The following is a 25212-nucleotide window of genomic DNA, read 5'->3' as shown; positions in this document are numbered from 1 at the left end:
GTGTGTATGGAGTTGTGTCATGTTCCCCAGACCTGCACACAGATGCTACGCACTTCCTAGCATAGTGTCTGTGAACTGTTGGCGTGGTCCAGGTGAGTTTCTAGAGTTCAGTGGCCACAACATGGTCCAGACCTGGGACCAGCTTAGGATGTGAAACAGATGCTGGGCCCATGCAGATCAGCCCTCTGGGCCCATGCAGATCCAGGTTTCTGGCTTGTTTGTGGCCCCTCCCAGGTTTTAGACCAAGTGACACCTCCCAGCTGTGGCTCTGGGCAGGGCACTGGCATTTGCTCGCAGCAGGAAGACAGCCCTCAAGAAGGTGACCATAAGACCCACAGAGTCACTAACCTAAACTTCCTTTTATCTGGCCGGCAGCCGTCCTGCTGTACTGGAAGGTTCCAGATGCTTCCCAGGAGCACCTGAAGCCTCGTGACTCCATGTCCATCCTCCCTCTCTTCCCTCCTGACAACGATCCCCATTCCAGTCCCCCACATACCATGATCACAGACCACTTGCAGGAGTATTTATTTAGTATTTTTCTTTAAGCCAAATCTTTTTACTGAAATGCCTATTGTGGTTCATTCTAAGCAGTAGTACCTGCATCTGGAGCGTGGACACGCCCATACACAGTTTTCTAATACACATTTACATAAACACAGCTATTAAAATAGATGACAATTTTGCAACTAAAATCATTTCCTGGGCCTCCTGGCGCCTTTGACCAACTTCACAAGACCCCTAGATGACCACCAAGACCTATGAAATTCCTGGTGGCAGGGCCAGATTCCAGACCAGTGATCTTGCTCCGGCCCTATCACAGTGGCTCCCACTTGCAAAAGCCCAATACCATAGCTCCCCATACTGGCCTTCTGGGGCTGTCATAACTGTGCAGACCTCTGCCCAGGCCATCTCAGTCTCCCGCGCTGGCCCCCATACTATTGTGTCAACATGAAGTGGAAGAGAGATGCTCTCAGAGTGACTGAGCACAGACATGCATGGACACAGATGCATGGGGTCCACCCTTTGCCCCCAGGTGCCCGGCTTGACACAGGACAGACACCTGAAGTTCATCTCTTTTTTTCCTGCCCCCTCCTTCCATGCCAGTCCCTCCTCTTGGCCCCTGAGTCAGCCACCTGGCCGTCCATGAGCCTCTTTTTTCAGCCACAGCACCTCCTCACACTCAGGACCCTACAAGGACATGGAAGTCCTGCCTTAGACATCTGCTCTAGCCTGGAGCTGCAGTGACTTTCTAGGCTACACACCTCATATTTGCCTGTCTCACCCTGCCCAGAGCACCCAGATGTCCCCAGGATAAGCTACAGGTCGCTAATGAAGCTTTGAGCCCTCCCTTCATTCTGGTTCCACCCTCATAGACCTTTTCTTCCACATTTATCATTTGGATCACGTGAAAGCCTTCTCAAGTCCTGTCCTTAACTTCCACAACCTGACATCAGCAAGATGTCTTGGATGTCATTCCCTCAATCATCAATCCTTCAGGTGCTCTCCAACAGGCACTGCTTTAGCCCCATGACCCCAACTCCCCTCATTGACGTGATGGCAGGGTGCTTTCCGTGGTCCAGACTCTGCTCCCTACGCTCACAGGCACCAGTATGTAAGAGGTAGGTACAATGAAGACTCCCATCTACATGATAAGGCCACCAGGGCTGAGGAGACAGGACCTGATGCCGGGCACTCTTACTCCAGATCAGGTACCACACCCAGCACTCATACACTGAACTGTCATCTCCCTTTTCATCCCTGTCTGCTTCTCCAGAAGCTTCAGTGTCCCATCTCAAAGGGCTACCAGTGTGTGGCACACAGTAGGGGCACAATAGATGACAACTGTATGCAGACAGATGCACACACAGACAGCCGGGTGAGGGAGGTGGCTGGTGCATGGATAGATGATTGAAAATAGAAATGACAGTGACAAATGGATAACGAATAGGTGAGCGGATATTAGGGGTGGGTAGATGGATGATGTATTCAAAGTTGATGGATGGATGGATGGATGGATGGATGGATGGATGGGTGGATGGGTGGATGGATGGATGGATGGATGGATGGATAGGTGAGTGGATGCTGAATGGGTTGGTAGGGTGGATGGTTGGATAAGTGATGAGTGGATGCATGCTGCTAAATGGATGAGTGAGTAGATAGATAAATCATGTACAGAAGGATGTTGGCCAAGTGGGTTATGATACATGGATGGATGGGTGGGTAAATGATAGGTGGGTGATGGGTGAGTGGATGATGTATTGATGAATGGGTAGATAGATGGATAGGTGGGTAGGTGACAGTGGGTGAATGTTGGCTAAATGGATGGGTGGATGAATGAAGAAGACCATATTCTGCTCAGTCTGCCAATCTCTAGAAATCCTTCAGGGCAGGGTGCAGCCTCTTGGGAGACTAAACTGGAAATGAGTCTGGTTTAATGACATCTGTCCCACACGTCACCACTAATCTCAAGCAAAAAACTTTCCTCTATGGACCCCAAGTTCTCACAGTCAAGACAGGATTTCCCCACCAGGCAGCTAAGTCAGAGGTTTTATGTAAAGTGGCCCTAGACATAGGTAAAGGATCCCTGGGGTCAGAGTGGTGTCTCATTGCTGAAGTCCCTGGACACACATGCTTCTCCTAGTTCCTGACCTGCCCCTGCTGCTAAGCTCAGGACCCAGGCTGCTCTGCCCACCTCTCTCCGTCCTGACCTTCCCCAGGCCGGGCTGGACTCTAGCTCATCCAAAACGTTTGGCCCTGACCTCAGTGCCTAGGCTCACACCTCTAGGGCAGGGTGATGATGGGGAAGGCAGCCCATACATAGCAAGAGAACAGATTCAACAAGCATTTATTGAGCCCCTGCTGTGTGCCTGCTGTGTAGCCCCTGTAAAGGCAGCCACTGCTTCTCCTTCAATAAGCCCCCACTCCATGTCCCCACAGGACCCTGCCCCTCTGGGCATCTGCTTGGTTTTGTGGCTGGCTGTGGGTGTCCAGCATTCAGTGGTCGATGCCCACGTTCTTCCTGGCTTCTCAGCTGGGCGTGACTCTAAGTGTGGTGATAACTGCTGTCTCCAAGTCTCTGTGATGCCTGGATAGTCCCTCAGGCCCTTCTGACCCATCTCTGGGGCCTCAAGACCCAGGCAGCAGTGGCAGTCTAGGCCTGGTGTCTCCTTGACAGGAGAGCTGAGTCCACAGCACAGAGACCAGGCTTCCATGTCCTGTGGGAGGGGCGTGCCAGTGACGGCAGGGAGACAGGGGCTGGCTTGGGTCACATCACACCCAGTGCCCCAAGACCCAACACTGACGGTTTAGCTCTGCTGCCTCATGAGCTGAGCTCCTTGGCCAGGAGTCTCCCATGTGTGGCTGGTGCCCTGAAAGAGACAAAGCAGATGCTGATGACAGAGGCCTTCCATCCATACCACCTTGGCCTCTGGCCCAGCCCTGGCATGCTTCCATCTGCTCCTGTCAACCCACCACACTGCACTGCCCACCACCATCCACCAGTGCTCGCTGCCAGCCATCAATCAACCCAGCCCTGTGTCCCACCAGCCTGCTCATCCACAACCCACGAGCGCACATGCCCCTCCCACCTACCAGCCTCCTGACGATCATTATCCCCTTCCACTCCACTGCAGACCCATCAGCCCTCTTTGCACACCTAGACATTGGGACTCCAACCTTTGCACTCGACAGCACACTCACCAACAAACAGTCTGCCCACCCACCCATGTGTACGTCTGTCCATAGGCTCAACAGCACATATCAGACGGACCGCCCACCCATAGTCACCCACCCTAGTCACATCTAGCCACTTTGCTCAACCTCCCTTCAACCCTCCTTCCAGCAGATTTGCTGAGTCTCCCCCGCCCACCCCCCACAGCCCCACCCACCACCCACCCATCCATCTGAGCCCCTAAACCTTTCTATCAGACCTCATAACCAGGCTCCTCGTGGTCCTGGTGGCACCTCAGAAGGAACATGGGTCAGAAGGCATTAGGAGTGGGTGACCCAAATAGTGAGTATGTGTTGATGAGCCCAAGTTGGCCTTCTCAGAAGGCACTGTCTCCACCCAACGCTGGCCACTGCCCTGCTCTTTGAGACCTGGCAAGCAAGAACACAAAGCCCTGCCCCATCCCACACTCTCCCTCCTGTACCCTCTTAACTATCGGATCAACCTTAGCATCCCTCGCGTGTCTCTTCAAAGTCTCTCTGATATGCCCAAGCCATCCCTGTCACTTGTTAGGGACCACCTTTGACTGTCCCAGCATCTGCTGTCCAGTGGATCCCTCTAGGCTAAGGTTAAACTGCCCCCCCCCCAGGGGATACCTGCCCTGACATTCCCCCCTCAAGTGCCAGACCAAAATTCTGTCTGGTCAACAGCTGGGTCAACAACGTGCCACCCATATGGAGCTAGACAGGTCAACACTTCATGATTGCAGCCTTCTCCATCAGAAATTGTACTTTCTACTCGAAGCTCCAGTGCATGCAGAAATCCTTCAGGTCAGATAGATGGCTCCCAGAGAGAACCCATCAAGATGTGATTCTGAGCAGCACCACTGATGCTTGCATACCTCTCAGGACAGAGAGCTCACTGCCCCTCCGTGCCCACGGCTCGCTGGATGTAGAAGTTAGCAGGAGCTTAAGATGTCTGTCATTTTGTTCTTTTGGCTTTTTCTCCCCTTCTGTTTTTAATATTCTTTAATGTTAGTGCTTTGTACATTTTGGTATATTTTTAAAGGAGTGAAAAACATTTTGCAAACATTCTGGAATCATTTGGCCTTGGGGGAGGAACATTTGTTTGGGCCCCAGCTACCAAAACAGTTGCAGTCTTTGGATGAGCTTGTTGCTGAAATAAAGGTGTTTGGGTCCCCCCGCCCCTGCCCCTTTTTAATGAGAAGCGAATATTTGGTGCATAGAAAGGTTTGACTGTTTTTCTAGATGAGTATTTTTAAGTGGCTGTTGCTGCTCTCACAGGAGCGAGCAGACAGAACTGTAAATGGGAATGAAGAAAGTGGTTATGTGGATTTTTAAAAAGAATCTGGCAGAATCCACCTCACCCCTAGAGATAAAATGAGGTTTTATGACCCCAGGCTCTGTGCGGCCACCCCACCTTGGACTGGGGCTCCCCTCATTCTCTCCCCTCCCAGAAGGCGCTCAGGGCCCAGTCAGCCCCGCCAGGCCCTCCACCCACCTCCCTTTCCTCCTCGTCCCTTCACTTTGAAGCCATCATCAGCCAGAGAGGCCTCGTGCTGGGACTTAGGAATCCCAGCTCAGCACCGCTTCTAGACCAAAGAACATGTCACAAGTGGGTAATGGGGACATAACTAGCCTGTTCCACTCCAGCCAACATTTACCACAGGGGATCTCGGTTTAGAACTTCCAGAAGGTTCAGAGATACGGAGATTTTGGATTTCAAAATAAAACTGTCCAGCTTTAAATGATGACAATTAAAGTGATTCAAATATTTTCAGCAACACGTAGGCCACAAAGCCTGACTTGACCCACCAGAGGCCACCTGTGCTGCCTGGCTGTTTCCCAGCCTGTCTTTGTGGACTCTGTCCTGCGGCTGCCTGCACCCTGTCCTCCAGCTGGAAATGCCCTCTGGTGTATCACTGGACACACTACCCCACCTCTACTTCCCACCCCCATCTTTCCTGTACTCTCTCTCCTGGGAACCACTGAAGGGCCCTGGGTGAAGGCCTCTCCATGGTCTTCCTCCCACCCCCACCCCTGCCCTTCAGCGCAACTTACCTGGGGTGGGGCCATCTACACACCCAGATGGGAACCCATAGCCCACTGGCCATTGTCTGGTCCAAGCAAGTCCTAAGCTGACATTTTCTTAAGAAGTAAATCTGAGAAGAGGGGGTGAGGGCTGCTGAGTTTGGGGTGCTCTCCTCCCACCACTCTATCCAGCCTGTGTATGGTACAGCAGCCCTCTGTCCAGCCCCTCCTCCTCTGATGCAGGCTAAAGGGGTTGAACTACTTAGATCTGATAATCAGAGGTTCAAATCCTTGCTCTGTCAGGTGCAATGAATATAATGTGAGTATGCGCACATGCTTGTATGTGGGTGTATGGTGTGTGTGTGTGTTTGTGTGTGGGTGCACTGCATGTGTGAGTGCATGTGTGTGCATGTGTCTGTGTATGTGTTCATGTGTGGGTGCACGTGCATGTATGAGTGTGTGTATAGCATGTGTGTGTGTGTATGTGTTCATGTGTGTGTGTGTGTGTGTGTGTTCATGTGTGGGTGCACATGCATGTGTGGGTGCACATGCACGTGTGAGTGCATGTGTATGCATGTGTGTGTATGTGTGTATATGTGTGTGTATGTGTTCATGTGTGTGTGTGTGTGTGTGTGTGTGTGTGTGTGTGTGTGTGTTCATGTGTGGATACACATGCATCCACGTTCAGGTGTATGGATGCCAAAGCTTGGTGTCAAGTATCTTTTCTCACTTGCTCTCTGTATTACTTTTTGGAATTGCCTCTCATGGAGCTTAGGGCTCGCCCGTTCTAGTCTGGCAGCCAGTGAGTCCAGCGTTTCTCCTCTAGGCCCTTGCGCGGTACTGAGCTCACAAGCACACCCCTTACCTGGCTTATTTTTAAAAACCAGGTTGCTGGGTATCGATCTTAGGTCTTATGTTCATGTGGCAAGTGTTTTGGCCAGCTGAGCCACCCTCTCAGCCCCATGCACGCTTAGAAGCTGGGTGGCTTTTGACAGGCCGCTTCACCTCTTTGAGCCCAAGCAGAGAGAAGTAAGACACAGGGGGAGTCGGAAGGCCTAGCTGCCCCCCCTCCACCCCCCGTACTGACGTCCTTCAGCACCTGCTCTCTGACGGTGTAGAAATGACAAAGTACACGTATTCAGTAGGACTGGGCTCGACGCCTCTCTTCACAGATGGGTAAACATACGTTCAGAGTTGGAAAGAAATTGGCTCAAGCCCCACTGGGAGGGTTGGTAGCATGGAGTTTTAATTTCCCCTTAGACACTACTCCCCCGCCCCCACACACATACACCTTAAGTTTAGCAGAGTCTTTGATGTGTACAAGGCTCTCGAAAGATGACTTTTTTAATAATTTCTGTTTTCCTTGTTATTGTTAATCTGTTTTTTAGACAGAGTCTCATTGTGTTGAGAGGCTAGCTTCAACCCTATGATCCTCCTGCCTCAGCCTCCTGAGTGTTGAGTTACAGGCCTGCTTCATCACACCCAGACCCTTTCTTTTAAGTTGATATCAGATAGGAGCTTCTCCAGCCTAAGGGCCCAGTCCCTCTGTGTCTCGCTCTCTTTTGATCTTTCCCGAGGGCACAAAGGTTCAGTGGCCTGACCAAAGCCCTGCTCGAGGGATTAGCCTACATCTGCTACGACAGAGTGAGTTCACCAGGCTGAGAGGCCATTCACAGTCAAGAATGTTGATGCTGCCATGCCATGGGGAAACTGAGGCACTCAGAAGGGAACTGATCCAAAATCACTTTGCAGCTGGTAGTATGAGGGTCAGAGGCCCCAGAGGTGAGCAGGTGGTCAGTTAGTGGACCTCATAGTTGCCCAAATTAATGGAGGGCCTGGGGCCTTTGGAGGCAGCCTCTTCTCTCTCTCTCTCTCTCTCTCTCTCTCTCTCTCTCTCTCTCTCTCTCTCTCTCTCTCTCTGTGTGTGTGTGTTTGTGTGTGTGTGTGTGTGTGTGTGTGTGTGTGTGTGTGTGTGTGTCAGCAGGCAGGCAGGGTAAGGGGCGTTGGCTAGATTGGGCACCACCCACACTGTCCATGGTTCTGAAACCCACCCTCTAGGACTCAAGGTCCCGCTTTAGTCTCTGGTATCTCAAAGTAACCTCAGCCCCCAACAGGGATGATGAGGACATAACTCAGCTTGCTGAGTTCAAACCGCAAAACCTTGTTGACTGGATATGGCCACCACACATCTGTAATTCCATCTCTCTGGGGGTAAGAAACAGGAGAAGCAAAAGTTCAACATCATCCTTGGCTGCTCAGAGAGTTTGAGACCATCCCGGGCTAAATCCCGGGCTAAAGGAAAGATAAAGAAGGAAAAATAGAGAGAAAGACAGACAGACACAGATAGAATATGCAGAGGGTGATGGAGAAAGGAATTAAGATTAGTGTTGAGGCACCTGGCTTTGGGGACCTGACAGCTAGAGACACTGCCGTGCTCCAAGTGGCCCAACATCAGTGAGGCCCCTAACTCTCCAAATACCACGATGGGGAGTCAGATAGATTATGGCATTGGCATTTCCCCCCTTGACTCTGCTTTTAGGCTGCATGCCATAGGAGGCCACTTCTGCTGGTACCCACAGTGGCCTCCCAGCCACTGGCCCATGCAGGTGGTACCTGTTTGTGGAGTGAATGAGTGATGTGATCCAGGACAAAGAACAGGCTTAATTGGACCCATGTGTGAGGGAGAGGATGCAGTCTGTGGATGCTCTGCCTGGGACCCTGTGCCTCTGAACCATCACTGACCCTGGTCTCCTCCTCATACCTGAGATCAGGCTGAGTCTACCTGGGTGTCTTCCCCAGAACCACCAATCCCTCAGAATTTTTAAAAATTAAGAATGTACCCAGCCGTAATGACTGCTAAGTTACACATGTGGGGACCACTGCCTGCCTTCTATATGCTCACAGGGTGGGGACGGAGATAGGCACAGCTGTGAGAGATGACAGCAGCCCTACCACAGCTGTCCCTGTCACCTGAAACCAGCTCTTGTGCTATGCACTCCATAAGGTATGGGATGGCTGCTGCTGTACCCATCCAATAGCTGAGGGACCAAGGCTCTCTGAGAGAAGTAATTTGCCCAAGGTGTCAGCACTGGGATTTGAACCTGAGTGCTCTCACCCTAAACCCTGGACTCACAAACCCTGGACTTTTTGATTGCCAATGCACTAGACTGAGAGATACCTAGGAGATCAGGGTATCTGTGGGGGTGTTTCCAGGACCATTAGATCATCAGGTATCTGACCTAGTGGATCAGTTAGTTCACAGATGAATTGAAAATCGGCATAGACTATTGGGAGGGGTAAACCTGGGTAAGTAGAGCCTGCTTGAAGGAAATGAGTCACTGGAGTGAGCCAGCCAAGGGTACGTTGGCCTAGCCCCATACCATTTGTGCTTTCTGGCCACCAAAAGGAAGAATGCTGCCCCACCATACCAGTCTGTCTCACCCAGACTGACAGTAATAGGGACAAGCAAAAAAAAAAAAATAGGGTGGCTCCTCTAAAACTGCAAGCTCAAAGCAACCTTCCTCCTTTAGGCTGTTTCTGTAAGGTGTTTTGTCACAGAAGTGGGCACCTGACACACCCTCACAGCACTGGATGGTCACATATGGAGGCATGCACAGCTCTCAGTGCAGGGACACCAGGTGGCAGCGGCCATCCCCAGACACTGCACCCAGCCATCGCAATAGCTCCAGACTCTACTGCAATCTGCTTGCTGCCCTGTTAGAGGGCAGGGACAGGTCATTTCAGGCGGAAGGAACAGGTGTAAAATAGATTCCTGGCAGCCCTGGGAAGCTTTTAGGAGGTGTGAATGCCCAGCAATCTTGTCACTGGAGGAAGGCAAGCGACGCACAGCTGCAGAGGGAATGCATGGCTGCACAGGTACCGAGGGCCTCTCCTCCTGTCCTGAAGGCCTTAGGGATCTGTCATAAGGCATATCATCATACTTTACAAGTGTGGATCCCACACATTTCAAGCCAAGGACCTGGATTCTCTGTGAAACCATAGTTTCTTCTGTTTGCTTGAGTTTTTGAGACAGGGTCTCATTATGCCACCCAGGCTGGCCTCAGACTTACAATCCTTCTGCCTCAGCTGTGCTTGGCTTACAGACCTGGCCTACCTTGCTCTGTAGCAACCTGTATTTTAATGAGCATCCCAAAGTGTTTCTTAGCAACAGGCATGACCAGAGTACTACTGCCTTGGACCAAAAAAAATCAGACAAACAGAAAAACATTCGCGTGGATAGAGTTTAGAGTTGGGCAGGCCTGTGACCTGGGCCAAGGGACAGTCCCAGAGCCAAGTTCCTTTACTGCAAGACAGAATGCCACTGACCTCATAGGGCCCAAGTAGGGTAAGACACTTTCGGAATCACAGTGGGACCTATTCTGTGGATATGCTGTACTACCACTGTGGGGACGGCACCAGGTTCCTCTACCGGTGATAGCAACACTCAGGTGGGAAGAAAGTAGAAATGAGCAAGTTACCAAGGGAGTTGGCGAGAGGGAGTGAGCAGCAGGCAGGAGCCATGGGAAGAGGCTGCTGGGAAATCCTGTGCCGGCAGACCCCCAGGCAGAGAGGGGCCTGGCCCCAGAGCTGAGAGGTCAGGCTCGTGTCTCAAAAAGATGGGTGAAATAGATTGGGCCTTCGAAGCAGCAATGTGCGCCTTCAAGCTGCTGAGTAGCCCAGCCTGTCACCAGAGCAGACTGCTGTAGGCAGAAACTGCTCTGAACTGGGTCTGTGGCCAGTGGGCCCCAGGGTAACCTGTTTGAAACACAGAAGCCCCCCTGGGAGCAGAGCCACGCATCTGTCACCCAAGCCCAGGTGGTGGAGGCAGGAAGATTACAAGTCTGAGGCTAGCTTAGGCTACATAGTGAAATTCTGCCTCAAAACTAAATGCAGGGCCCCATCCTGAGCCCAGTGTGTTCGCCATCCAGCTCCCCACCCCAGCATGACAGCAGCGCTAACTCCAGCTGGGACCCCTGACCTCCAGATGGCAGGGTCTCAGATGTCCTCAAGCTGCATGCCTGTCTGGGCCCAGCAAATTGGCCTTGATATTTATTTTGAAAATATGGTCTGGTCTGCTTCCATTTTAATAACGGAAGCAGCTCTCGCAGTGCTCTATTGAATTTGATCTTGATCTAATCAAAATGCCAACTTGCTCTGGGCCCACAGAAAGTCTTCCTTAAAGTTCACTGCGCTGTTCGAGGGGCAGCTGTGGACAAAGCCTATCTAGACAGAACCCCCTACCAGCAGCCTCTGTGCCCTGAGATGTCCAGACTCTTGCAGAGCCCTGCCTTACAGACACACCTGGCAAGTCAAAACCTTGTCTCAGGTATCAGACTTGACAGGAGCCATGAGCTGCAAACCCCAGTCACCCCAGAAGGCGACACAGATACCGAGATCGGATGGCAGCATCACTTCCATCAAATGTCACAGCCGATGTGCTCCTGAGCTAGCTGGTGGCACTGCAAAGCTCCAAAGGCAGATTTCAAAGGCAACCTCTCCTCCGAGCAAAAAACTGTGGCAGAATCAAATCACAGAAGGACCAAGGGAGAAATAGCAACTTTGGCAGTAGTCAGAAGTGAAAGAAAGTTTATATAACTCTTCGTGTCAGAGTGGCAGCTCTGTGAGGCAGGGGTAGGAGATGCTCGGAGGTGCAGAGGCGACAACTGAGCATCAGCTTGGGCTAGAGACATGAACAAGATGAGCAAGGTGTGTATTAGAGAAACGGGAATCAAGTACATAATAAAAAGGTAAATTGGGGAGGGACAAATGCTGGAAAGAAAGGAATGTGGTATGGGACAGCATGTGGGAAACTCGTCCGCAGATCAGGAGACAAAGTGAGCCACACAAAGCTTTAGAGGAAGAGCATCCAGCAAGCACAAAGGTCCCAGGAAGTAAAAGAGCCTAACCGTAGTGTAGTTGCTGCCTGAAGGGGCAAGAGGGAATGGAGAGAGGAAAATGGTGAGGCTGGGACCCTGGGGCACCAGCTGGAATCCACAGTGGGTCTATGTGCCAGGCTGGCTTTCACTGCCGACTGGATAAAGTGAGGTCGCTGCTCAGCAAAGTTGCCTGATAATTCTTCCTTCTTGCATCTGGATCAGCCATCAGAGAGCTAGCAGGCAGGAGCTTTGCAGAGCGCACACAGCAAGTGTTTAATAACGTGGCTCTCTGACACCCTCCTCCCCCATGCCTCCTGCCTGCAAGCTGTCCCTGGCAGGATCTGAGCAGCTGCTTCATGAGGAAATATTGCAAAACTCGCCCAGGCGGTTCCAAAATATTTTCTGGGCAGCAACCCCACAGCTGCTAAGAGGCCGGGTTCTGGGGACCGGCTGCCTCCTTAGGCTGTGAGTGCTTTACTCTTGCTGGGTCCCCATCCTCAGGACCCAGCCTGGAGAGATGGGTCTACACAGTTCCTCCCCACCACTGAACTGCATTCCCCCACTACTGCTTGACTATATGATATGGGATAAGCCCAGTCTTCTGATTTGCTCAGACAAGGTCTCACCCTGGAGTCCAGGCTGGCATTGAACTTACGATCTTCCTGCCTTGGCCTGTGAACACTGGGATGACATGAATCTGCCACCGTGCCTGGACAGAGCTGGTCTTGGCCTTCCAGGATTCCTTGCCTTGTCTGCCACGGGGCTTGAGTTGACTCGGTGAGGGAGTGAGCTCATTCTTTCTAGCCCCTGTGCTGTGCCCTAGATAAGGGACCACACCCTGGCATCACTAGCAGGGACTCCACTTGCTGTCCTGTCCCATGTCCCAAGGCGTGAACACTTGCCGAGGTCCCACAGTTGCTTGTCTCTCTCCTTCTGGGGCCCAGAGAAGCCTATGAGTAGGGGATGAGTGGGAGAGTGAGTAAAAAAGACAGTAAACTAATGACTGGGTAAAGGAACAAGTGAATGCCTTTCATGCATCATAAAAACAGCCTCTTTAGAGAAACTTCTTCCTTCCTTTGACACGGGTATCCATCCTCGGGACTTCTGGTGGTCCCCAGAAACCCCAGCAGTGCAGCCATCTCTACTACTGACTGCCCTGATGGAGGACGCTAGACAGAGCTGCTTGGGAACTGAGACTCATTTCCCCTATAAAGCCAGGATAGAGGAAGCCTTCTCCACTTACTCCTTGGAGCCCTCAGGTGTAGCTCCCTGCACCCGCCCTTCTCCACAGATGATCCTGTGGTCCCTCCGCACCAGCTGTCCTGTTCACATCCCTCCCATCAGCCTGTGATCTCCTTCCACCCACCTTCTACCTCAGAGATGCCCTCACAGTCCCCACACTCAACACCTGCAAAGCCACAGTTGCCAAACTCTCCCATGCCTTTGAAGGCTCCTCCGGAAGTTCTGTGCGACCCCAAGGCTCCTCCCTCCTGCTCTTGCTCTAGCAAGTGTGATCATGGGGCACATTTGCTGAGAGCCAGCTAGCTACTTCATGGTTCCACACTCTGGTAGCCTTCTCTGGTGACCTGGAGAGCTCCTGTCACAGCTGGGGCAAGAACCAGGCCTGTGTCACTGGCCTGATGTTCCCTGCTGGAACTGATCACTCAGCTCTTGAGTCCCATCCCCATTCCAACTTGTCATGTCTGGATCCTCTAAGCAAAACAGAGTTCTGTGGATGCAGCCTGTTACTGTCATTGTACATGTGGATGTGTGTGTATGAGAGAGTGCACGTGTGTACATGTGAGAGAGCGAGTATGTGTGAGAGTGTGAGAAAGTGCATGTGTGTGTATGTGTGTGTGTGTGAGTGTGTGTGTGTGTGTGTGTGTGTGTGTGTGTGTGTGTGTATGTGTGCGTGTGTGTGTGTGTGTGTGTGTGTGTGTGAGAGTGTGAGAAAGTGCATGTGTGTGTGTGTGTGAGTGTGTGTGTGTATGTGTGCGTGTGTGTGTGTGTGTGTGTGTGTGTGAGAGAGAGAGAGAGAGAGAGAGAGAGAGAGAGAGAGAGAGAGAGAGAGAGAGGGAGGGAGGGAGGGAAGTGTCAGGGTTTAATCCCAGAGGAGCCCAGTCTGAACCACTCTGACAATGCCATCAAAAAAGGCTGTCAAATCTATGCTTTCATGGGCCACACTCAGGCTACCACCACATTCTCTAGGAATAAGGGGCTTTTCCAAGCTGGCCCACCTGCAGCCAGCACAGTCCTCTACCTCTGACCCTGAGCTCATTGCAGAGGCATGTACACGGAGAGAGGGGCCAGGGACAAAGATAGAAAGGTTGACAGAGGCCCACAACAGATGAGGCAGACAGTGGCTCCGCGAGAAGACAGATAGATGACAGTTAATAGGTGGAGAGACAGATATCGAGATGGATGGCTATCCAGACAGACAGACAGACAAGCAGGCACATAGATGCACAGAGACAGATGATCTGAATGAGGACAGCACTGGGGACAAGGGACAAGGCTCCACACTCAGCACTCCTGGCCTCCAAGCAGAGCGACTCAGGTACAGATGGAAGCCTCCAGAGCGGCTCAAGGGTCTAAGGGTTTTATGTGCCAGCTAGCAAGGCTGTGCGACCTTGGGCAAGTTACTCTACCTCATCTGCTGAGCTTCCAGCCTGTGGGAGCTGCGGCTCAACAGGGTCGCAAGGCTTGAAAAGCACCCATGTGGGGATGGAGCAGGTAGGACAAAGCAGCTCGCCGAGACCTAACCGCCTCACCTGACCTCTTCAGCAGCGCCTTCTTTTCCCTGTGAGGGCTGAGGCTGACACTTGTTCTCCCCCCAGGCTGCCCAGCATCCTTCCTAGTATGTCTGTCAGACCGAGGCAGATGCGGGGAATGCAGAGCCCCCAAGCTAATCGCTCTGTCCCGTGTTCCCGTCCCTGCCTGGCAGATCCCACCCAGGCCTAATCTCAAAGGCCATTGGTGAAGTTGGGCCAGTCCCGGAGCTGCCAGACTCAGCTTCTTGTCTGTGGTGTGCCCCGTGGTGTGTGCCTGAGGGAGAATGCTGGGCAGGTGCACTTACGGGTGGGGTATCTCTCATGGCGGCAGGCGAGGCGGAAGTCTTCCTCTTCACTCACATCCCCCTTCTCAATCCTGGAAAGAAACAAAAGAAACCCCCAAGGCTGGGACGAGAGGGCAGAGGCCCACCTTCAACACAGTAAGCAATCAGTGAGCATCTTCACGGCCAGGGCTTAACTTACACATACACAGACACACACACACACACACACACACACACACACACACACACACACACACACACACACCACATGGAGGGGATAAGAGGAAGGGGATAAGGGATCAAAGGAGGCAGGGAGGCGGGGATAAAGGAGAACACGCGATACACATACATAAATCAAACAAACCCCTGTCAGTAGGTTGGTTATATCATCCTGTAGCTGAGCCCAGTGGGTCTCAACTTAGCTATTGCTAGAAGTCACCCATCAGGAGTTTTAAACCCCGTGTGGGCCTGCCTTCCTCATATTGTGTCAGGTCCTGGGTTTTAGTTCTTGAGACAGCTGTAGAGGCGCGTTGGTGGTTGTCGTTAGTGGCATGGCAGAAACCACAGTGTGGCGGCTGCTATTACTAACATAGCAGAGGCCGAGATACGGTGGCTGCTATTACTAAGACAGCAATGACCACCAAACTGCATCCACCAAACACCTAGGAAAATGAGGTGAAGGGGACCTGGGAGCTACAGAGTCACACGACCTGGTCACTGCTGAACCGAGCTCCACAGTACACCCCATCCCCAGTGTCCCAGGACTCCAGATGCCCAAGGCCTCGCTTGGACCCTGTGTTTTCCTGCTAGAAGCAGACAGTTGGGCCCAGAAGGCTGCAGAAGGGCAGTCAGCCCTCACCCAGGCCCACCTTAAGCTCAACGCTGCCCTTTAAGGGCAAGCTCCGCCACAGCCCCTGCAGAGCCCGTAGATACGTGGCCTCACTGGAGACTCCTCCAGAACGGACTCTGCACAGAAGCCAGCTCTTTTTAGAACAGCAGCACAGGAGGCTGAGACAGGGGCATGATGAGTTTGAAAGCAAGACCCTGTCTCAACAAAGGTTAAGAGAAGGAAAAAGAAAAGCAAAGTAGAAAAAAGTGGTGCTGAGGCCCCGCAAGCAAGGCTTTGGCTCAAGTGTCCTCTCATCCTCTAGGCCTCCACTGGTCCCCACACAGTAGCTTCCAACCCTGGCGGCTCCTGGACACAACATCCCCCCAGGGACACCAAGCTCTTATTTGTTTTGTTTTCCCAAGCTCTTATTTGAAAACAGCTGCAAATGTCACAAAGTGACCCATCTCTGGTTTGAGCAGAAATTTCCTGGGAAACGCGTTGTTTTTACGTTGTCCTTTTGAAGGATGACACGAGCCATAACAAAAGACCCAGGAAGTGCCTGCAAGGGGCCGTCAGGGGCTCGGTGAAACCTGCACTCTGGTGGGTGGCAGGTAGGACCAGGCACGTGGGATGTGACAAGTGCACCCTCCTGGGCCTCAGGTTCTCCTGAGTTGTGGCTCTGCCTTGTACTGGCTGCGTAGGTCTGTACGTGTCCCTTCCCCTCTTAACATCTCAGTTTCTTCATCCGGTGAGCGAGCATGTACTACCTGTTGCTTAAGGCTGTGGCCAGCACTGTGGACCGATGTGAACAAAACTTCCATCACCGCTGGCTGCCATTAGTCACTCTTCTCACCACTGGCAACACACACAGTGTCACCATGAAGCTCCAGTTACAGAGAGGCGCGCCTTTGTCACATCACCCTGCGTGCGCTTCTTTTGTCCCAGATATTGCTCTTGCTGACATTTGCCTCAAGATTTTTTTTTCCAAACAAGGTCTCATTATATAACCTGGCACTGAACTTGAGGTCCTCCTGCCTCGGGCCTCCTAAGTGCTGGCATGACAGGTCTGCTCTGCCCTGCCTGACCCAACAGCTATGTTTTGAAGGAAGCAGGGGAAAGGCTTTGAATTGTCAGTGCTCCAGTCCAGCCAGGGTCAGTGGACCCACAGGCGGTTGCAGCACAGCCTCCCGCCCCAGAAGCCACTGAGTTGTTCTACCTGGGCCCGAGGGCAGCCATGGCCAAAAGCTGAGAGCAGAGTGCAGAAAGCGTGTCCCGAACACCCACACCTGGCTCTCTGGGAGGAAGAAGGGCATGGATGTACAGTGGAACTCTGTGGGCCAAGTCTCCTCATGTGGCTAGATGGGCTACAGCAAGACGCAGGGACCCATCCTCAGCTTTGCCTCACTCCTTACGTGTCCTCTGTTGTACAATGTCCCATTAGAGCCATTCCCAAAGCCAGCCTCCCTCCCCTGACTCCAGGCCAGCTGTTTCCAGCCACCACCATGCAATTCTGTGCTTCCTAGCCCATCTGTGAGAAAAGCTTTCTTCCTTTCCATTTTCAGTATGCCACAAGCTAACTTTTACGGAATCACCCAGCTCTGCACATGCACACCAGGTGGGCTTGAACTTCCCAGCAGAGTCAGCTGGGACAGCCCGCAGGGGCCGCCATGTCTGTTCTGAAGATGCTTGCAAACAGCACTGGCTAACACTTTGAGTAGCTCCTGCTCACGGGCTGACCCTTGCTGGCCACATTGCCTCCTGGAACCCTGAGGGTGACTACCTGCTGTTTCACAGTTCAGTGTCTCCCAAATTTAACAGGCACAGATGTCACCCAAAGGTGCAGCTATACACATTCTGAGAGGTTGGTCTTGGGTGTAGGGTTAGGTTACGCTTTTCCCCAGAGGCTCATACTGTGGTTGCAGATCCCAGTTGAGTCTCTGAACATCTGATAAGCCTGGATCTCCCATAGCGTAGGACCTGCAGCGGGGACGTCATGGCACAGAACCTTCCCCCCAGCTCTTTCTCCCCAGCTACTTGGTCCAAGGAGCTCAGGAAGTAGCTTCTAGGTGCTGCTTCCAGGTGTTCCCCACCCACCCACCCCCACCCCCCACCCCCCCACCCACACCCACCCCCCCACCCACCCTCACACCCACCCCCACACCCACCCCCACACCCACCTCCCACCCCCGCTTCCTCCACTCTCCCCTCCCCTGCCCTAAAGCCTGCCCCCTGCTGTCTTCCCTTCCAGTGCTGGTATGGGTCAGCAGTGTCAATGACCCATCCTTGGAGCACTGCGAGGGGGTTGCAGTCTTCTGGGTACCGTCTATAAAAGGGCCATGCTCCTTCCAGGAATAACAATTTCAAAAGAGCCCAACCCAGAGCAGGGCCCTGCAAGGAGCTACTGAGAAGTCCCATCCAAGCCTCCTCAGAGACAGATGGGAAGTTAGAGCCAACACGCCTGGCACGCCGAAGTTACAGACCTGAGAGACGGCCTCAGAGGACGAAAAACGCATTGATTTTAAATGACCAATTTAGAAAGGAATGGGGGATAGAATTAAAAGGAATAAAAGAAATAAATGGCCCGTAGATAGTAAATGAAAATTCCATAACATTGCACTGAAAGGGCAGTTCCAAGAGAGGGGGAAATAGATGGGTTTTTAAAGATTTTATTTTCTACTCTCCTCCCTTTCTTTTGCATGATAGAATTACTTATAGTACAATGGGGAAAAGCCACTCCCCGCAGAGTTCACACAGTGCTCATGCAGTGTTCACACAGTGTTCACATAGTGTTCACACAGTGTTCACACAGTGCTCACACAGTGCTCACACAGTACTCACAGTGTTTACGCAGTACTCACACAGTGCTCACAGTACTCACACAGTGTTCACGCAGGGTTCACACAATATTCATGCAGGGTTCACACAATATTCATGCAGGGTTCACACAGTACTCACAGTGTTTACACAGTACTCACACAGTGCTCACAGTACTCACACAGTGTTCACGCAGGGTTCACACAATATTCATGCAGGGTTCACACAGTGCTCACACAGTGTTCACGCAGCGCTCACACAGTGTTCAGGCAGTGTTCACACAGTGCTCACACAGCATTCACACAGTGTTCACACAGTGTTCACAGAGTGTTCAGGCAGTGTTCACACAGTGCTCACACAGTGTTTATACAGTATTCATGCAGTGTTCAAGAAGTGTTCACACAGTGTTCACATAGTACTCACACAGTGCTCACACAGTGTTCAAGAAGTGTTCATACAGTATTCACACAGTGTTCATACAGTGCTCATGAAGTGTTCACACACTACTCACACAGTGCTCACACAGTGCTTACTGGGAAGGACACACCGGAAGGCTGGGATGTTCCCATGATGTCCTGGGGACCATGGAACCCCCATTAGTGCTCTGGGTAGAAAGATGGGTCCATTACTGTCATCATTGTCAGAGTGTTGCAGAGCAGTGGCTGCTGCGAGCATGGATTCTAGAGTTGATAATGGCTACAAACAGGTGGGGGTGTTGCTGGATTCACCCACGTGAGTGTGAGGTGACTCAACCTTGTCTGAGTGGCCACGGGTGGAGGTGAGAGAAGTGAACTACAGCTGTTCCCACCTGTCTACGACAGGTGCCCTGAGACCCCAGTGCACCCTAAAGCTCAGGGCTGTGCCAAATCCTATACAATACACTGTTTTCCCTTTGGTCCATGAAAAATTTAGTTCATAAATCAGGCACAGAGAGAGAGATTACCAATAAGATCTGGTAATAAAACATTAAAAAATGTTTATTAAAAAATGTTTATTTTGAGACACAGTCTCACTAGGTAGCCCAGACTAATGTTGAACTTACAATCCTCCTGCCTCCACTTGCAAAGTGCTGGTATTATAGTTTTGTGCCTAGCTAAAAATAAAAACACGCAGAACAACAAGAAACAAGAATTAAAGAAAAGCTATTTAAAATTTGCTCCAGATCTTTAATTCCAACACTCTTGAGGTGGAGGCAGGTGGATCTCGGTGTGTGCAGGCTAGCCTGGTCTATATAGAGGGATCCAGGCTAGCCAAGGCTGCGTAGTGAAATGCTGTTGCCTGTGGAGTGGCAGAAGTGACACATAGGTAAGGGATGTAGAGGTGCTTTAGCCACCGGGAAATGGAACTGTTTGAGAAGGATCGGAAAGATGAGGAGGTGTGGCCTTGTTGGAGGGAGTGTGTCACTGGGGGGTGAGATTGGAGGTTTCAGAAGGCTGACACTAGGCCCAGTGCTTCTGTCTGCTGCCTATGGATCAGGATGTAGTCCTCAGCTCCTGCCCTAGCACTGTGTGTGCCCCGTGCTCCTGCCATGCTCCCGGCCTTGATGAGATGGCCGGGTTTGGAGGGCGAGCATGGTGAGTGAGTTTGGCCAAGTTGATGGGCGGTAACTTCTAGAAGCTGAAGGAGTGAGTACAGTGGCAGCAAGGAGTGGGCTCCTAAGACCTCAGCCATGAGGTCACTGAGCAAAGAAGAGGAGGGCTCACTGGCCCAAAGGAGGGGAAGGACAGTTGAAAACAAGAAAGAAGACAGTCCCCGCAGTGCTCTGATCTGATTTTTGTGGGTGGTCAGTTTTGTGTCAGTTCTCGCACTGCTGTGTTTCAAAAAAAAAGAAAAAAGTCCTACGAACACCTTGCAAATGGAAAGTGTAGGAACAACCCCTTAGAAAAACATTAGGAAGAGTAACAGGGGACTGTTGAGTGGGGTTGACTGAAGTAGGGGCTACCAGGGTAGCAGATCTCGGATGCCAGGACCGGGCGGTCACGCTGGAGTGTGCTGCACTGGCTGCTGAGCGGGCCCTAGTGGATCTAAGAGGGCCTGGGAGACAGATTGCTGTGGGTAGTGTCATGAGTGGGAAGTGGGGATGGGAGAGAAGCCGTCCATGCATCCCTGTAGCAGGCAGAAGAGAGGCTTGTGGCACTGGAGGTGGGCTCAGCTCACCGTCTGTGACTGCTGACATGCTTGGTCGCTGGGCAGGCAGAGGCGCCCTTCCCCACACAGGGATGACAATGTCCATGCGGGTCCTTGCCACGCAGGGCAGCTTGCTTTGCGACCATCTGGGAAAACTCAGTGAGAGCTGGCTTCCAGGGAGGGGCTTTTGCAAAGGTTTCTACTCTGTGTGACACAAAGAGAAAGGAGCCATATTCGGTGTGGCCACATTGAGAAGAGGAACTAACAGAAAAAAAAGCCTGACTTTGGCTTGGGGTTTGGTTTAAATAGGGGATGAAACATAAGCATGGCTTATGATCAAGGTGTGGTCTGTCTGTCCGTCACTGACCTGCTATCATCCGGACTCTGGTCTGCTCTACAAGCTTGACACATGCTTGATAAGCCTTCGGTGCCCTGTGAAATCTCTCCCTAGGAACAAGCTGCTCCCTGGCTACAACAGGCTTCAGCATGAGAGTCCCAGGAAACCAAGGTCCTGGGGGCCACAGTCTTAGTAGTGAAAGTCTGAAGGAGACAGAGCGTCTCTCTCTTCAGCGTCTCTGCTCTTCTGCTAGGACGGCTGCACGGAAAAGGAGCACCAGCCTCTTCCTCATGCCACATGCCTCTTCCTCAGGAGGGAATACCAGTCCCGTTGCACAGAGGGAAGTCTCCGGAAGCTAACAGGGAGCAAGACAGGAAGCTAAACGTGTAGCTTCTGCCACTTAGTGACCAAGCTGGCAGGTAGGACACACTTTCCAGCCAGGCAACAGAACTCACCAGAGGTGAGGCAACTTGGGGGTACTCAAGGCCCCCAGGCTCATTCTACTTATTTTAATATGAGTGTGTGTGTTTACATGTGTGTATCAGTACTAATGATTAAACTTATGTCATTCGTTCATTCATTTATTCATTTTTGAGACAGGGTCTCACTATGTAGACCAGGCTGGCCTCAAACTCACAGATACCCGCCTGTTTCTGCCTCTCAAGTGCTGGGACTAAGGTATCTGCCATCACACCCAGCTCACTCTTTTAAAAATGTATTTATTCTTTTTAAAAGACAGAGAGTCTCACTAAGTTGCCCTTGACTTTCCTCTGTAGCCCAGGAAGGCTTTGAACTTGCCATTCTCACCCTCAGGAGTACCTGAGCTTTCGATCTGTGCCACCGGGCCCGGCTTGCAGACTCAATTCAAAGTCTGATTCCACAAGGGACTCGGCTCAATGCAGGCACAGAGCTAGAAGAGTGCCTGCTGTAGGAGAGCCCAGCTGACCTGCTTCTAATTAACAATACTTGCATGGCAGAGAGAGCCCTGCGGCTCCAGGGGCTGGGACAGGCTGGAGAGCAAGAACCAGCTCCCTTCAGAGGGAAAGGCTGATGCTGACACCTACAGTGGGCAGAGCTGCACACAGTGAGCAAATGAAGAAGTGTGTGCTGAGCGGTGAGTCATCGGGACAGCAGAGTCGGGTGGGGACCAGGTGGCAAGACACTACCTCGAGTGGGAGGGAGGCCCGGTGCTTGTTCAACAAGGCTGAGTTCTCTCCAGGGTCCCACCCAACAGGTCTTATTTTCTCCCGCTTGCTGTTAAACTGATCTGGGCATTTAAGCATTCAAGAGAACCCCAGCCCCCCATCTGTAAATATTTGCCTACCTCCAGCAGCTCCCACCCGATCCCCAGGAGGCCAATTAAGACTCCCTCCCTGGGGACAGCTGGCAGCATGACAGTGAGGCTGGTGAGTTGCAGAGGCTACACAAACTTGGGACACACCACTCTCAGCTGCCAGTGACCAGGTCAGGTGTCACCTGTTCCTTCCCGTGAGAATGATATGTGAAAACACATGTGTGCACACACCAGTATACATGTGCATGTGCCACCGTGTTTTAAATATCCCCCGGCACCCCCCCACCATTCAGAAGCTGCCTTCCAGCCCCTCCAACCTTTGAAGGACTCTTGCAGAGAAAATTCAAAAAGAACTTGGGTGGCAGTGGGGACAAGGTAGGAAAGGGACACCTTCCCAACAGATTCCCCAGGGCGGCAGCTTATCCCAGACCTCAGGAGGATAGATAAAGAGTGACAGGGACTCCTCTCCTAATGTTGGCCATGGAGGTAGCAGGAGGCAGCACCCTGCTATGACTGTCATTCCAGATGTTCCCACTTCCCACCCTGCCTCTCACACAGTGGTTCCCCCACATGAAGACACCACCACTACCCTTCTCTGCCCAGGCTACTCTGTACCTGCCACACATTAATCATCGGGCCCAAGAATAAATGCCATGGTAACCATGTGGCCCGGGATAGCACTTGCCAGCTGTGTGGCCTTGGAAACATCACTGCGCTTCTCTGGGCCTCGACTTGGCATGTGTAGAATAGGGACAACACTGTTACCCACATCTCCTAGAGATGCGGTAGCAATCAATGGAGTCCCATTCGGGATGATTAGGGGGTAACAGGCTGGGCTGTGACAAGAATATTAGCAATCCGTCTGAAGTGCTGCCCTGCCTCCATCCTAAGCAGGTGGTTTCCAAGCTTGTGCTGCACTGAGAGGCCCAACAGGGACGGACACACACACACACACACACACACACACACACACACACACACACACACACACAGAGCCAGTATAGCACAGGGAAACAAAACATTAGCATTTACAGATGCCAAGGGCTCTGGACTCTCTTCTCGTGCAGAAGACACAAGCCCAGAGTTGTTTTGTGCCTACAGCCAAGTCACACAGCAGGGAAGGGACAGATCAGACCGTAATACCCTCTGCTTCCCTCCCGTGTGTCTCAGCTGCCTTGCAAAAGTCATGCAACAAAGCCATGTGCTCTGAGCTGCTTGTAGGCAAAGAGCGGGGAGGGGGTGTGTGTAGGGAGGGAGAAAATAGAACAGAGCAGCAGAGCTGAAACATTCTCCTTGGAGGGAAGGGAAATCAAATTTGATGAACCTCTGCATAATGTTAAGTTATGAATGTGCGAAGTGATATTCCGCACATATGCTGGGAAGCACTCATTGCCGGCCTGAGCAGTCTGGAGCTGCAGGAGCTGGGCTTTGATGAGAAGCTGCTGCCTGGGCGGCGTGTGCCTGGTCTGAGCTTCTCCCTTGGCAGCACAGGGTGCGACTTCCCCTGGTGGATCATATCAAAGCGTGACAAGCAGTTGCAGTGTTGATGGGGCCCCGGGGGCCTCAGGCTGTTCACCACAGCTCTAAGCACTGAGTGCAGCCCTCCTCCGCTCCTGGCTGCTGATGCCTGGGCTGGGACAAGCTCACGGCCGTGCTGGGAACGAATGGCCTCCTCCTCCCTGCCAGGACAGTGTGTCTTCAGTTAAGAAACTAAATGCCAAGCAAAAGGGAGACAGCATCCAGGCCACTCGAGGATCACCAGGTCAACAGGAAAGCACCTCACGAGTTCCAACTGGGTTTCTAGCACAACCCTGGAGCCTTGAGATGCCATAAGTGACACCAGGTAATACCAGCTTCAAAAATCCTGACATCCATCCCCTGCCCATCTGCCTGCCTATCCTGCCCTGTTGTCCTCCCTCCCATCCATCTATCTCATGACCAATCTATCTATTTATCCACCTATTCATCCAACAACTTACCTATCCACCCATCCATCCACCCTCACATCCACCTGTGTATCTCTCCAACCCTTAGCTACCTATCCATCTGTCTATTCACCTATCAGCTCCCTTATCTATCTACCCAGCCACTTATCCGTCCACACTCTTACTCATCCATCTATCTACTACCCAGCCATCTACTCATTCACCATATTCTAACCACTCAACTGCCTATCTAGTCATCCAAGGACTCAGCTGTCACCCATCAGTTCATCAGTTCGCCCACTTACCTATCTAGCCACCCCTGTACTAACTGTTGCCACCTACATTGTCCTCGGGTCACTTCTGAAGACATAGGTGATCAGAGCTTGTCCCTGACCTTGAGAAGTCACCAACTTCCAGTGACCATCACTAACCCTTCTGGATCCTTTCACACTGCTCAAGAAGGAAGCCATGGTTAAAGCCTTTTTCTGATTGCAGTTGAAATAGCCTCGGGCTGAACGGCTACCACTCAAATGTTGTCCCCTTTTGAGTCTCCCATAATCTGGTCACATAATTCCTAAGTAGTTTTATGACACAAAACATCTGATGTCCCCCAAATCCAAAAGTCCATACTCTATCTTACTCAGCTTGTCCCAGCTCCAAGGATTACCTCAGTTAGACCATGTGCTCCAGTCTTGAGTGGGGTCTTTAGGCTACTGAAGTCATGCCCTAGGCTTCAAATTCCTAACCCCGACTAGAGGTGACCATGTACGCACTGACCTCTCCCGGAAGTATTTGATGGCCTCAGGATCTATGAAGGTCGGCTCCTCCCCGTAGCCCTGCTCAAAGACCTTGCGCTTGTGCCGGAACTCAATGACTGTCTTGGTGTAGGAGTTGAGCGTAGTGACGGACGCCGCCATGCAGCAGGTAAAGGAACCCCAGGCCAAGCTGCCAAGAGACCAAAAGAGAGAGATGCCACAGTGAGAGTGGGCAGGGGTGTCATCCATGCACCATGTGTCTACCTGGTACAGCTACAGGCCCTAAGGCTTGGTTCCCATTCCACTTTGATCTGGAAGAATTACAACGGTCCTCACATTGTGACAAAGACATGTTACTTAGCCATTACTATAAGAGCAAGCAAGGGGACAGAGAGAGTCAGGGACAATTATCCAGGATCCAGTGATGGCCATGCTGGTCCTGGAAAGAGGAAGAAGTCCTGATCAGAGAACAACCTAGGAGG

The 25212-nt window shown here is 51.9% G+C and overlaps 1 protein-coding gene across 1 annotated transcript in view; it reads right to left on the bottom strand.

Annotated features, from left to right (window-relative positions):
* Positions 1-509: 509 nt before the first annotated feature.
* GSG1L (GSG1 like) overlaps positions 510-25212 on the bottom strand; it is a 198152-nt gene continuing 173449 nt past the window's right edge. The window contains exons 5-7 of the mRNA XM_084800958.1: positions 24753-24920; positions 14671-14741; positions 510-3368 (exon numbers count right to left, since the gene is read on the bottom strand). Of these exons, the coding sequence (XP_084657084.1) occupies positions 3271-3368; positions 14671-14741; positions 24753-24920 (337 nt within the window). The 3' untranslated portion in view covers positions 510-3270. The remainder of the gene's footprint in view (positions 3369-14670; positions 14742-24752; positions 24921-25212) is intronic.

Source organism: Acomys minous (genome assembly GCF_964271855.1).
Source record: "Acomys minous genome assembly, chromosome: 2".
NCBI lineage: Eukaryota > Metazoa > Chordata > Mammalia > Rodentia > Muridae > Acomys > Acomys minous.
The sequence above is the reverse complement of the archived record's forward strand: the minus strand, read 5'-3'. Positions and strand labels throughout refer to the sequence as shown.